Source organism: Heloderma suspectum, chromosome 4, assembly GCF_057233095.1.
Source record: "Heloderma suspectum isolate Gila_16-S chromosome 4, 16-S_ref, whole genome shotgun sequence".
NCBI lineage: Eukaryota > Metazoa > Chordata > Lepidosauria > Squamata > Helodermatidae > Heloderma > Heloderma suspectum.
Window position 1 is genome coordinate 294,846,449 of NC_139461.1, and position 13,785 is coordinate 294,860,233.

Below are 13,785 nucleotides of genomic sequence, written 5' to 3' on the forward strand. Positions count from 1 at the left end.
TTTCTTCTTTAAAAAAAATCTGCAAATTGTAGGTATTGTAAAGCTATTATCCAGGAGCTATGGAGGGAAGTTGTAATGCTGTTAAAAAAATGGTTCAGGAACCTATCATTAGGCAATAAAGAAAAAAAGGCAAAAAAAAAATCCTTTAAAAATGGTGAAAACTTCAAGTTTATCTTTTTGTTGTCATTATCATCCTCTTTAAAATATATATAAATAGTGTCCCAAATGGTTAGAACTTTAAAACGGTTGTCAGGTTGTTTTCAGGGTTGTTTTTTTTTAACTTTTATTTATTTTTCTTCAAGTAATAAAAAGTCGCATAAAAATAGTTATTGCCTTTATATCTTTCATTTATGTTACCTTACTAGTTAGCATCTAGCAGAAAGCAAAATTGCACCTCCTTATAAAAAAAAAATGGTCACTTGGTATGGCTCCCTCTACTAAGTGTTCCTCACTCCAACATGGAACTGCATAGCCATAAAGCTTGCCAACTTTTCAATTGGCCATTGCAGCTGTGCCTTTTATCAGCAGATAAAAAACTTAAGAGCAGCCCTGCTGCTATAGTGGACCAAAGGTCCTTCTTGGCCAGCATCCCACAGTGGCCAACTCAGTTCTCCCAGGAAGCTCACAAGAAGGGCATAAAGGCAACTGGTGTTCACAGATACACTGCCTCAGCCCATGGAGGTTCCATTTAGCCATCATGTCTCATCACCACTGATAGACCTACCCTCCATGGTCTGTGTAGACATGATATGTAAAGCAGGTGATCATGTTTACATCCCCATACTGTTAAAAGCTTCACTTGCCGACTGCCACCCCTGATGCTACTGTTAAAGACAGAAGAACAGGTCAAGCTGGCTTGTTTCTGGAGAGTTGGCAACCTTTCTAGCTGTAGATTAAAAATCTATGCACAAGAGAGAACAGGGGTTTCATTCCCTTATATATGTTTTTTTTTTCTTTCCTTCTTCTTTCTCTCCATAATTTATGCCTCTCGCTCTCTTTTTCTCTCTAGCTCAAACACATACAAATTCACCATAAGGTTTAAAGCAACCAATCAGATCTTTATACAATATAAAAAAAATGTAAACAATAGCATTGTAAGACAAAATGCTTTTATGAAACAAGGGAGAGAGAGACACAACACTTTCAAGGAGACAACACGAGCTAATTTGTTTGAAGGAGGATTAGAGGGTGGAACCTCGACACAGAAGGATTCTGCAATGTTAATGGGTGCAAGTGAAGGCCAAGTGTTCGAAGAGGTAAAAGGTGTGCTTCTAAAGTTTGACTCTTTAGCCTTTAATACACTATGGAAGTTGAACAAATTTCCATTGACAGGTCCCCAGCCTCCTTAGCTAGAATAAATAAAACACAGTTAGCAACCAGAAGCTGTCATGAAAGGGGGGAATTCACAAAATGCTGCCTGTTGGGTGCCCTCCATTTCTTTCAGTGTATAGGTGAAGCACAAGGATGCACTGAATCCCAAGACCACCATCACGGGTTCAATAGGACTGCATATGCCTTCCTTCCCCAATTCATAGACTCAAACAGGCCTGCACAACTTGTGACCCATCCAGCTGAATGAAGTCCCTTAGCGAGAAATCTTTGCTCTGTCTGGGGATCGATAAACCTACCTGGGACAGCAAAAAGGATGGGTGGGTTTTTGTGCATTTAGGTGGCTACGATACAAGGTCAGTGGGATGCATTTGGCTTGAGGCAGGAAGAAGAGTTCTGTGGTCCCAGAATATCAGGGCCAAAACAGGCATTACTTTAAATTCATATCTAGCAGCTACATCTGTCTCCATTTTTACTCTATAGGTACAGGGCCCCCAATCCAAATCAGGACCCTAAAGTTGGGAGTAGGGGAGCTTTTAAGATCTGGATCAGGTTCCCTGCACATGCTGTAAACTAAAAATATGGGATGGGGAGAGACTGCTAGATAGGGATTTAATGCAATGTCTGTTTTGGCCCTGCCAGATGCAAAGGAGGGCAGGACTCCTGTCCCTTTAATCAGTGTGAAAAAAGAGGGCATTTCAGGGCAACACATATTCTGCCTCCTACAGGAGAAGTTGCATTTGCCATTGCTCTCCCCATTTTCTACCTAAGTATCAGGGGCCCAGAGGCATTGTCCTTCACCACGTGGTCAACCTTCGTTTATGAAGCTTCTTTAAAACTGTGTGGAAAATGGAGTTGCCCCAAGATGTGTCAGGGGCATTATCTAAAAACTGACCTATAAGTCAGGTTTATGGGATCTTGAAGCTTTTTATTACCTTAACTGAAGAGAGCCAAATTAGCCTGATATTAAAAAAAAGAAGACGATGAAGAAGAAAATTAGAAGCCATCACCCAGTCATTAGAAAGAAGGCATTTTAATGACTGCTTATGCTTTTATGGTCCTCCTAAAATCAGTGAGATGGCAGCAAGGGGCCATTCTAATTGCCTATTACGGAGCTTGATGCTGCAAAGCTCTGTCCAAAGACCACAGCACCTGTGTGCTTCTGGAGCAGACAGAGCAGCCTTCCCCAACTTGGTCCCTCCAGATGTTTCAGACTGAAATTGGCCATGCTGGCTGGGAGTGATGGGAGTTGCAGTCCCAAACATCTGGAGGGCACCAGGTTGGGCAAGGCTGACATAAAACAGGGGCTCCCCATTCACTTACATTTTGAGGGCAGTTCTACATTCACTAGGAGGGCCTGACCTGTCCCCAGGATTGGAGTGAATGTGGAATGCCTTACTCAGCCATAGCTCCAGATGCACGAGAACTTAAGAGGCCTTGGAAGTGAAAACATATCACGCTACTTCTTTGCAGGACCAAGTAGCATGTTTTAATTTCTGGAATCCTTTGTCCCACTTCCAGTAACCGTAAATGGCAAAACCAATGCACACTCAAGTTTTTAACTTTAAAAAGGGGGGGAAAATAGGGGGTGCTTCCAGACAAGGCTTTTATTCTACCCTGCCTAATACATGGAATTTTACAGGGGGTGGGGGTCCAGAAGAAGACATTGTCTTCCATTTGTAACCCTCCTGCGTTTTCCCATCGCTTCTTCTGTCTGTTGCCTTACCAGAAAAGTATCGGTTAAAGAGGAAAAGATGGAATATGTGCACAATGTCTTTTGACTGTAGTGCCAGCAGACCTCTGTCTGGAAGTACCCGAAATTTTGATTTCATAGGGAATATACAAGAGTGGATTCTTGTGCTGCATGATGACCCTGGTAACAGACACCCAAGTACAAAACAGAATAAAATGAAATATACAGGCACTATGTCATTTGGGAAGAGTGCACACACATGTATATAAATAGCCTCTTTCCCCTTTAAAAAAAAACTCAGAGAGAGAGACAGACAAGACAGACAGACACTCCCTTGTTATTGTTTTAAATAAGAAAAGGGGCATTCTACACACACACACATGCACCCTTCACAACTAATGCAGTATATGTACATTTTGTAATCGGGTATTGTTACAGGTAGCTGACTATACCTACGGTCAGGTGTCATAGAGCTACTTCAGGTCTGACACATGCTTATGTGGCTCTGAAGAGTTAAAAAAATTGCACAAGATGCAATCTTTGCACAATGTTCCTTACTGGTCTGTGATTTCAGTCGGATAGGCGCGTTCCCTCCCTCATGATTCTGTTTAATCTTCACTTCAACATATTTCCCTTAACAGTTTTGTGGTAGACATGACAAGAGGTTTTTGACCAACACAAGCACTTACACATTTATATTAAAAAATAGTGCAAAATTTCAACATTTATATAAATAACTCTAAACCCCTGCTTGTTTTTTTTTGTTTTTTGTTTCTCTCTTTTTTTTTTTTACAATGTAATACATGCTTTTTTGAGTTGGCTCTCAAAATTGCCATGTTTTTATTCTAGTTCAGAAAAACACAACAAAAACTTTTTTTCTCTCAATAGGCCTCTTCTAATATAAAAATACTCCTGCTTCCCCAACACACATACAGTTTCTCTTTTTTAATATATATTTATATATATATATATTGCAGATCTTTAAACAAACGTTTTTGTGCAAATATTTTTGTCTTTAAAGTTAAGTGAAATAAACAAAAAAATTGTAGCATTCACACACGCAGCTCAACTAGAAACAAAACTAAGGGAAAGGGGGGGGGAAGGACTGCCGAAGATTTCTTATTTCTTAAAAAAACAACTTCTAGACAGAGCTCAACAAAGAAATGTTTTTGCAAGCTTTGTTGGCTTGTGCATTCAGACCCAAACATAACATGTAAATATTTATACTACACAGAGGTGGAGAAGGGTGTTTCGCTTCATACACTGCTTCCCCGTCACTCAATATCTCTCCCCCCTACCCATTAACAAGAAGTGCAGAGTGTTTTATTCCATTCTTTTTTTCTTTTCTTTTTTTAAAAGGGGTGCCCTTTTTGTTTCTCTTTATCTTTGTTCCATGCCATTGTGCTCTCGAGGCTACTGATCTGCGAAGAAGAGTGGAGTCTGCCCCCCTCGAGTATCGAGGGCATCCCGCTGTTGTTCTGCTGGTGCTGGTAAAATGTCGAGCCCGGGAAATGACCTATGACCTCACTGTACGTGGGAGGCGGCCCTTCCATCCTGCCATTGCTGCCGTAGCAGGTAGCACTGATGCCCGAGTTGCTGCTTGGAGGGCATGGGCCGCCATATACTGAATTATCTATCAGGTCACTGTCAAAGATGGTTCTGTTGGGAGGCGCTCGGACTGACTCCCGGTTCAGTTCCATTTGCTGCTCTGGATCTCGGAGCTGCAGAGTGCAGGGCCCCTGGTAAGGAGGGGGCTCTTCTCCATCTGACAGAGAGATGGTGGGCGGCAGGTCAATTTCATGCTGCATGTAAGGATAGGTTGGTTGGAATCTGTTAAAACGGTCCCTCTGCAAGAAGGATGGAACAGTTAGTCTGTCTGTAGGTCTCGGTGTGTAGACCTGCTGCTGGAGAGAAGAGAATGGAAAGATATGACCAGCATGTTGAATGTGCAAGTCAAGAAGCTGTGCTTCATACTAGATTTTGATGCTGCTCCTTACCTCTGTTACACCGTTTCCTGACACTGTGCTTTCCGAAGGCCACAAGCTTCCTTCCTAAAATTGGAAAGAATACGGAGAAGTTTGAGCATTCCTACTGGGTGGTGCAACTTACTCCCCCGCCCCCGTAAATATATTAATACTTAATATTTATACAGTGTGCTTCAAATGTTTAAAATGCTTCTCCCACATTATCTCAGTAGTCCTTACAACAGCCTTGTGAGGTAGACCAGTACAATCAGCCTCCATATCGGGAGGGTTGTAGCTGAGTAGGAGAACACACGCCTTGCGTACAGATAGTGCCAGGTTCAATCCTTGGCATCTCCAGGTGGGGTTACTGAAGGCCCTTGTCTGAAAACCTGGAAAGACGCTGCCAGGCAATTTAGACAGTGCTGAGCTAGATGAGCCAGCATAAGGTGCAGTGGAGGCTGGTAGCTCCGATGTCAGTGGGGCGATGAATCCACTCCAGGTTTCAGTCAGAACCAGGCAGAACTCTAAAGGAGCTCTCCAAGGTGCTGGGCCCTAGCCCCCAAACAGCTCCTTTAGAGTTCTGACTGAAACCTGGAGTGGATTCATCGCCTCACTGACACTGAAACCACCAGCCTCCACTGACAAGGTGGCTTCCTAAGGCGTGTGTACGTGGGGGGGCGGGGGTGGGGCAGGGTTTGAGGTGGTCAGCGTAGTAGTTTGCCTAACAACAGCTCAATGTTTTTGGCTGAGGCAAGATTTGAACTGGGCCTTTCCAGTTCCACAGCTTACACTCTTAGCTAGAGAAACCTGCAACGGAACCAAATGAGTTCAAATTTTTATGAACCTGACCCACGGATTCCACAGCAGACCGGCTTCCCCCGCACAGACTTGTGGACCATTTTTCTAACGTTTGGGGATTTTGTGCAAATTTCACCATAGAAAAATATGATTTAAAAAAAAAAAAAAAAACCAGCTGAAAATGTGCATTTCCCCCATAGGCTACAGTGTGAAAATGTGCATTTGGGGGATGTGTGCATTTTGTGGGAAATTTTGTGCACATTTGAAAACTACCCCCCCATTCCATCAATGGACAAACAATGGAATGAAAGGAGCCTGACAACCTGTGAAATACAGACACAGTGGACTTCACACAATCCGTATAACCCTACTCTTAGCGACATCATTATACTAATCATGCTAGATGATAAGACAAACAGCATCTTTTTGTCTGCTTCAGATATACACATGTCCAGCAGTGCGAAAGCCCAGCGCCAGCACCTGGCATGGTAGGACAAATACAGTCCGATACAGTCTTCCCTTTTTGTTCTTATTTTATTTTTTTTTCACTCTGCTGCCCAGGAGAAAAGTGCTGGGCAAAGTGGTGGCAGCAGCCCTCACCACCTTTATTACCCCAGAATGTCTCAGGCCCCAAGACTCTATATGTTGGAGTTAGGGTGGCCATTTACAACAATGCCAAAAAAGAGGATCTGCATCATCAAAACCAAAGCACATAGATTTTTGCATAACATTTGTGTACTTCAATTAAATAATTATTGTAATCTAAATATAAATACAATCATTTGTCCATAGTGGGGAAGACTATGACTGGATGACCTGTGTGCCCTGCCTGTTCAGTCTACTGTCCAGATGTTAACTCTTGATGGGCAACTTCAAATACGGGACTGTCCTCTATAAAGGAGGGGACAGGGCCACCATGAAGCATATATTAGGGGAAACTGCATACAAAAATGCATATTTTCATGAGGACATTTTTGTAAACTGATGTCAAAATGGGAGAGAATGAAGTTGTGCTTGAAAACACGTTAGCTTTATAGAAAGCAAAGCAGATTTGTCCATCCCTAAAGGTAAGTTAGGTCAACAAAAAGTAGAAGTAGATAAACATTAAAGAGGAAAATCAATTCCATGTCCACATCTTTCCATCTTTAATTTATTGCTTAACCAATAAGATCATTACAAGTCATGTTCATGTCATGAAACTCTACTGGAGTTGTTAGCTTGACAGATCTTGGCAATATGTTCTAAAAGCGACTCAGGTCTGCAGCATGCAAGTCATCCTCGACCGAAGTCAAGCACATATCAAGTCTTTGGTGCGTCTATTCAACTTGTCTCTCACTCCTGATTCAGAAGCAATCCATCATTAACTTGCAATTCAACAATGCATTCCCCCAACTGTATTTTATCGAACTGCAATTGTGTTTTAGGTTTTGCTAGTGCTTGTTTTTATAAATGTTTGCCATTTTATTACCATATCAGTTTTTACATGAATTTTATTGTTGTAAGCTGCCTTGGGGAGAGACCTCCTGTTCTGAAAGGCAGCCTAGAAACATTTTAAGTAAATAAATAGAATAGTTCCAAAATGAAACAAATGTGGAACTTCCTTCTGTTCCCTCCATTTCCCTGTCCTTTCTGTGTCTTGTTTGTTGAACTGTAAGTTTTTTTGCAGAGACTGTACAGCTCCTAGCGTAGGCTCTTTTTAAATAAGAACTACTACTCCTCCCCATGTCCAAGACAAGCTTGGAATCTTAGCAACTATTTAAGAGGTGAATCCACATTTAGTTAATCCCAGTCAACAACTGTCTGCATCCCAATTTTGCCTTTATTTCAACTTGTGACCCCTTGAAAAAACGAAAGGTCATAAAACCAGAGATTTTGGAGGGGCTCCTAAGATCTGGTACAAGAGATAACCACCTGGAAGCAGTGACCACAATACTATCAAATTCAGCTTTTATGCAATTGGGAAGTTGTCCAGAAAGTCAAATGCAGTCATGTTTTATTTCAAAAGGAGGTTCTCTCAGAAACAAAAGGATTGGTTAAAATGGGGGTTGTGAAGTGAAGCCATGCGACTCAAAACCATCAAAAACATGGCTTTAAAGCGGGGGTGAACAACGCTTTTGGCCCCCAGGGCCACATTGGGTGTCTGCTGATGTGCATACATGCACACACACAAATGTGCATACATGCACGCACACAAATCCACCTTCTGCCCAAGAGCATTTCAGGCACCTGCCACTGGCATTGATCAGATAAAACCAACACTCCTCCTAGAAACCTCAGTTCTCAATCCACCTAATCATCCAGGAATCATGGCTCCTAGCCCCTCCCACTCCTCTAATCGACTCTCCGGCTCAAGCATCCTTATACCCCACACACTGTCTCTTGGAGGTTTTTCTGACAACTTTTCCAAGAGGAAAAAACACTCTAGGAATAAGCTCTATAGTTCCTGCCATGGAAGTCCCACTCTTAGAGCATCCTAGGAAGCAGGCCAGAGCCTTTGAGCATGGCTTCCTAGGATGCTCTAGCAATGAGGCTTCCATGGCAAGAACCATAGAGCCTATTGCTAGAGCATTTTTCCTTCCCCCCTGGTTTGTTTGGGAGGGACTGGGGGGTCTGGGGACCATCAGACAGGGCTTCTGTGGTGCAGTTTTTGCACCATTATTTAAAGCAAGGATTAGTCAAATTCATGGAGGGGAGACATTTATAGATCTATCACCCATATTCTGAGGCTGCACCTAACTATAAATATATGGTGCAAATTTTTTTTTGGATGATTCCCTCCACGACGACTTCTCTATGAACTTCCCTGGGGCATCTGGTCTTGATGGCCCTTGGTTTGATTGAACGAGGCAGTTCTCATGTTCTTATTCCAAGCCCAATAATCTAGGGCCATTTGAGCCAATTAGGGGAGTGAATTTATTTGAAATTGAAAGATAAAGCAAATGCGCCCCCATTTAATGTAAATTAATGTAAAAAATCAAAATTGAATGGGTGTAAAAGAAAATTTGTTTTCCACATCATTTTAGTTCAATCTGCCTGAAAGCTGGCAGATATGATGCCCATGGGGAGCCATACAAGGCCGGCACATTTCATGTGATTTGGACAGGAAACACCAACATTATAGGCCGCAGAAGACAGGATGCGTCTTTGTTGAAATCAATGGGAAAAAATGAAAACCAAAAGGTATAATGAAACGAATGTGGTTTTAAAAGTCAAAACAATCCCCCCACCCCCCAATTATATACCCAGAGTGCAAATTCATGGGCTGCAGTGCTGGTGTAATATGCAATATTTATTTATTTATTGCATTTATACCCTGCCTTTTTTCCTCTTGCAAGGAACCCAAGGCGGCTTACATTATCCTCCTCCTCTCCATTTTATCCTCACAACAACAACAGTGGGTTGGGCTGAGAGTCTGACTGGCCCAAAGTCACCCAGTGAGCTTCCATGGCCGAGTGGGGACTAGAACCCGGATCTCCCAGCTCCTAGTCCAACACACTTGCCACTACACCACACTGGCTCTCGAAATATATTTTGTTGCCTTATGTATGGCACCAATTGCCTAACAAATTCATTCTATTATGTTGTGTTTCTTTTTCAACCTGGACTGTGCACACAAACCTCAAGGCGGTGCTGCTACCAGAAGGGGGGAAAAGAAGTGATTTATATGGAAATGATGTTCCAGATGCTTTCCCCTTCCTTCTGTTTTATAGTAAATCTTGTCTCAAAAATGCTACATATAAGATAAGGGACTACTTTGGAATTAAAGATAATGGATTACCAATGTTGGTTTTATATGGCATATTAATTGAGTTGCAACATTTGAGTGAATGCAACATCCATATTTCAGAAGGCTGTTGTACGTAGCTGGGGAATTAGTCAGTCACTTGATCTGTTTGAATCTTAGTTTGCACTTTTAAATTAAAATGCACAAAAACCACAACAAAGAAACTAGAGGCACACATATAAATGCACCCCCAAACGGTAGAAAAACAGAGATAATGTTGTATGATTGTGTCGGGGGGGAAGTGTGAAATTCTTCACAATAACATCAGAAGTGTACTGTTAATTTTCAGGGAAAGTTTTTAATGTAGTTCTCTCTGTTTCACCCAGCGAGGCTTCATTTAAAGAACAAGTAATCATGGCAGAATAATAGGAATCCTTCTTTTTTTAACCTTGTGGTGAGATTTCCCTGTTAAAAAATGATTGTGCAAACATATTACCCCTACTGAGATTATAACGCTCCTTGGTAGGGACAATGTCACCTACTAACACTTTTGCATTTATAGAATGCTTTAGAAACATTCAACACACTTGACATGTACCAAATCAGTAGTAGTTGCAACATTCCTGTAAGGCAGGCCAATATTATCTCCATTATGAGTTCCATGATAGTGGCTAGTGTTCAGCTGGAGATTTCCTGGTTCATATATGATTTCTCTAAGGTTGCAATTCTGTGCACACTTACTTGAGAGTAAACTGCATTGAACTCAGGACTAACTTTTGTGTAAATATGTAGTGGCAGTAGCTCTTAAAATGTACCTGTTCTCTATACAGCACATACATAGAGCTGCTAGGTAGTGGTAACTGTGGCTTTGATGGTTGCATCTTTGCATGCCTAGGGTTTACCTTGCCCCCAAGAGGTAGCCACAAGCACCTTGCTTGGTTTTGCCAGCCCTTCAATAATGATGGCAGCAGGTCCTGAATGATTATCTGTACGCTTCATATCCTGTTGCTTAGAAGAGGGAAAGTAAGAAATGTGAACTGCCCTTCAGAGTGGCAGCCATGTGCTATGCAAGGGCAAGGTGGCACCTAAAGCATTCAAGTTAGCTGGCTTAAAGATTGGCTTGCTAACAGTATATAATACTGGGCAGAGGAGGGAATCACCATGAGACATACAAATGTTTATTTTTCATCATCCCATTGGGCAGATTTACTAAGTGGTGAGTATATCACTGCCTTATGCTCGCTGGTTTATATTTAATTTAGCAGTGGGCAATGTCATTGCATTATTCCATCTGCTCCTCCAATTCTTTGGGCTGGTGTCAGATTGAATACTCTAGTGTGGGGAAAGAGGTGGATGGAGGCAGCTGAAGGTTGCCATGCTGTTAGAAAGCTGGAGCTTTGGAGCATCTATTTTCCCTGCTACGTTTAAGGGAAAACTGCTTCCCTGCTATGCCTCCTTTGCACAGAACAAACCTGCATTACATTTATTCTGGGTACATTCATCCAGATTAAAGTTTCCAGAGCCAGCCTTACAGTTTTCACAGCTGAAGCAAAAGGTCAAAATAATGCCTCCTCTCCCAATTTATTAAATGCAATTTAATATTATCTATTAAATAAAGTTACAGCCAGAAATTGAGATCGAAGGCAGAAAAATGGCACCCCTGGGCCTGCTACTCAGTGCAACTGCTTGAATTGGTCCATGGTAAGGCTTGCCCTGGCTCTTTTTTTTTTTTAAGATCATAATAAATAATTATGAACAACAAATGTATTAGGTCTCCTTTCTGTAGGGCTGGGGTACCCAAACATTTCTGGTCAGTGGACACATTTGAGTGTGTGTTGTGGGTGCTCTCACAAAATGGCTACCATGGGAGAAGGGCCTGACTGTTCACAAAATGGCTGCCATGGTGGGCATGGACAGTCACAAAGCACTCATTTCCCAGAAGGCAAACTGATGAGAGCAGAAGAAAACTAACTTGTTCAAGAACCTAAGTGGAAGGCAGAAGTGGGGTTCTGAGCTCCAGAACACAAAACCATCCTTTGGACCCACAGTTTTCTGCTCTAGGACCCACTTCACAGAAGGCAACATGATGAGGCTCAAAAACAAGTAACTTGGTCAAGAAACGGAGAACAAGGCAAAGGTGGTGTCTGAGCTCCAAAACACAAAACTACCCTTTTGAACCCAAATGAAGATGGGTTCAAAACCATCCTGGCATGGGATGGCAGCCCTTTGCTTTGCAGCATGCTAACCTCCCAGGTTGTTATTATTTTAAACCTTGATAAAATAAAATTCAGGGAGCCTGGTGGGTGCCAAGAGAGGCGTCCATGGGCGTAATGGTGCCCACAGGCACCACACTAGAGACCCCAGCTGTAGACAAACACTATTCAGGATGATTTACAAAAGGATTAAAAACAAACTGCCTGATTGTTCCATGCAGGTTAGAACAAGAGCTGTTAACATTCTTTAGCTTCCTCTCCCTACCACTGTCAATGCAAAAAAAAAAAAGAGTGATTAAACTCCAGCTATACTACATAGCAGGAGCTACTAAGCTGCTTTAGGTGATCAGAGGAGGATCTGTTCCAAGGCAAGTAGAAATTCTGCTTACACTGTTTTTTTCTGACATGGAAATACACTAGTTGAATTTCTTTCTGCCATGCAGCTATGAAAGGCACAAAAACAGTAACAATGCTGAAGTGACTAAGTTGTCCTGGATGTAGGATTCTTACCATCAACAAAAAACAGGAGAGTTAGTTCAAAATGTCGCTTAAATCTTATAAGCCCTGCATAAAGGCTCCTGCCCAGGGGTCCTGTCTTGGTCTTATCAGCCTGAACGAAGCCAGCCTGGTCTACAGCACATGCCCTGAAATAGCAGTGAATGCTGGAAAACCATTTTCGACCTGCCATCGTTCATTACCCAGTGGAAAGACAAATCATATCATGTCCAACAGAGGCTGCTCCCACCTTCCTTTCAGTAGACAGTAGTGTGCAAACTCCCACTGCTTTACAATGTGTGAAAATGTCGGAGGATGAGCTAAGCATAGGTGTCTTGAAAGAAAGCTTCTCCAATTAGACACATGAAGCTGCCTTACAGAGAGTGCCATTGGCTCATCTACTTCAGTCCAGGGATAGACAACCTGGTGTCCTGCAGATGTTTGGATAATATCTACCATCAGCCCTAACCAGCATAGCCAGTGGCCAGGGGACGATGGGAGTGGTAGTCCAAAACATCTGGAGTGCGCCAGATTGCCTGCCCCTGGTCTACTCTGACTGGCAATAACTCTCCAAAAATCTAGGTAAGGGTCTGTTATTCAGAGGGGCATTTCACACATTACACTAGTTTGCCATCAAGGGTATGCTCAAGAAGGAGTTGCATCAATCATGGTTCCCTGAGAATTGTATCTGAATGATCATACTCACATTTTTAGGTGTCCACTTAAAGCCAATGAAAAAGCAGTGCCTGAAGTGGCCCAGAAGGACAGCCATAGTTTCCAAGTGCCAAGAAGGAATAGTTCCACTTTACTCTGCACTAGTCAGACATTATCTGGAGTACTGTGTCCAGTTCTGGATAATGCACTTTAAGAAGGATACGGAGAAATCAGAACAGGTTCAGAAGAGGTCAATGAAGATGGTCAATGGTATGGAAATGGTGAAGGAATATAGGCTGGAGAACAGAGGACTGAGGACCAAAACAGCTCAAGATGTAGCTATAGTATCTGTGTCCTCTTGTTTTCATTTTTACTCTAGAGAAGGCACAAGGGGCCTGATCCAGATCACAACCCTAGTGTGGGGGTGAGTGGGGGCTTCAATCCTTCCCCCATCCACCATGGGCTCAATCCAGATCATCTCACCCACCCCCTTGTCTGCAAATTTCAACTGCAAAATAGCGATCCGTTTTCAGTGAGGGAGATGGGGACATGACAGCCCTCTTCAAATGCATAAAGGGCTGCCACACAGAAGAGGGACAAAGCTAACAGGCTTAAGTTACAGGAAGGGAGATTTCGGATGAACATTAAAAGAAGCATCTTGATGGTAAGAACAGTTGGACAGTGGAACCACCTCACTGGGGTTCTTGAACCTAAGGTTAGATAGCTATCTGTTGGAGATGCTCTAGCTTTGGATTTTCTGCACTGAGTAGGGGTTTGGACTAGATGGACAAAGACCATCTTTGGACAAGACCGCTCCAACTCTAACCAATTTACGATTCTATATGTTGATCTGCATGCAGTGTGCTTTTGATTTTACCCACTAGAGGGAGCTTTGCTGCCCTTTATAAGAATGCA

At 42.5% G+C, this 13,785-nt stretch overlaps 1 protein-coding gene across 3 annotated transcripts in view; it reads right to left on the reverse strand.

The window, feature by feature from the left end:
• Window positions 1–3,935: 3,935 nt before the first annotated feature.
• Window positions 3,936–13,785, reverse strand: part of PMEPA1 (prostate transmembrane protein, androgen induced 1) — a 94,117-nt gene continuing 84,267 nt past the window's right edge. Inside the window, exons 3-4 of one of the 3 annotated variants that reach the window (XM_084854240.1) lie at window positions 5,020–5,073; window positions 3,936–4,869 (exon numbers count right to left, since the gene is read on the reverse strand). In XM_084854240.1, coding sequence (XP_084710366.1) covers window positions 4,375–4,869; window positions 5,020–5,073 — 549 coding nt within the window. In that variant the 3' untranslated portion in view covers window positions 3,936–4,374. Of the gene's footprint in view, window positions 4,927–5,019; window positions 5,074–13,785 lie in introns of all 3 variants that reach the window. The other 2 variants (XM_084854239.1, XM_084854238.1) reach the window with 2 other exon arrangements.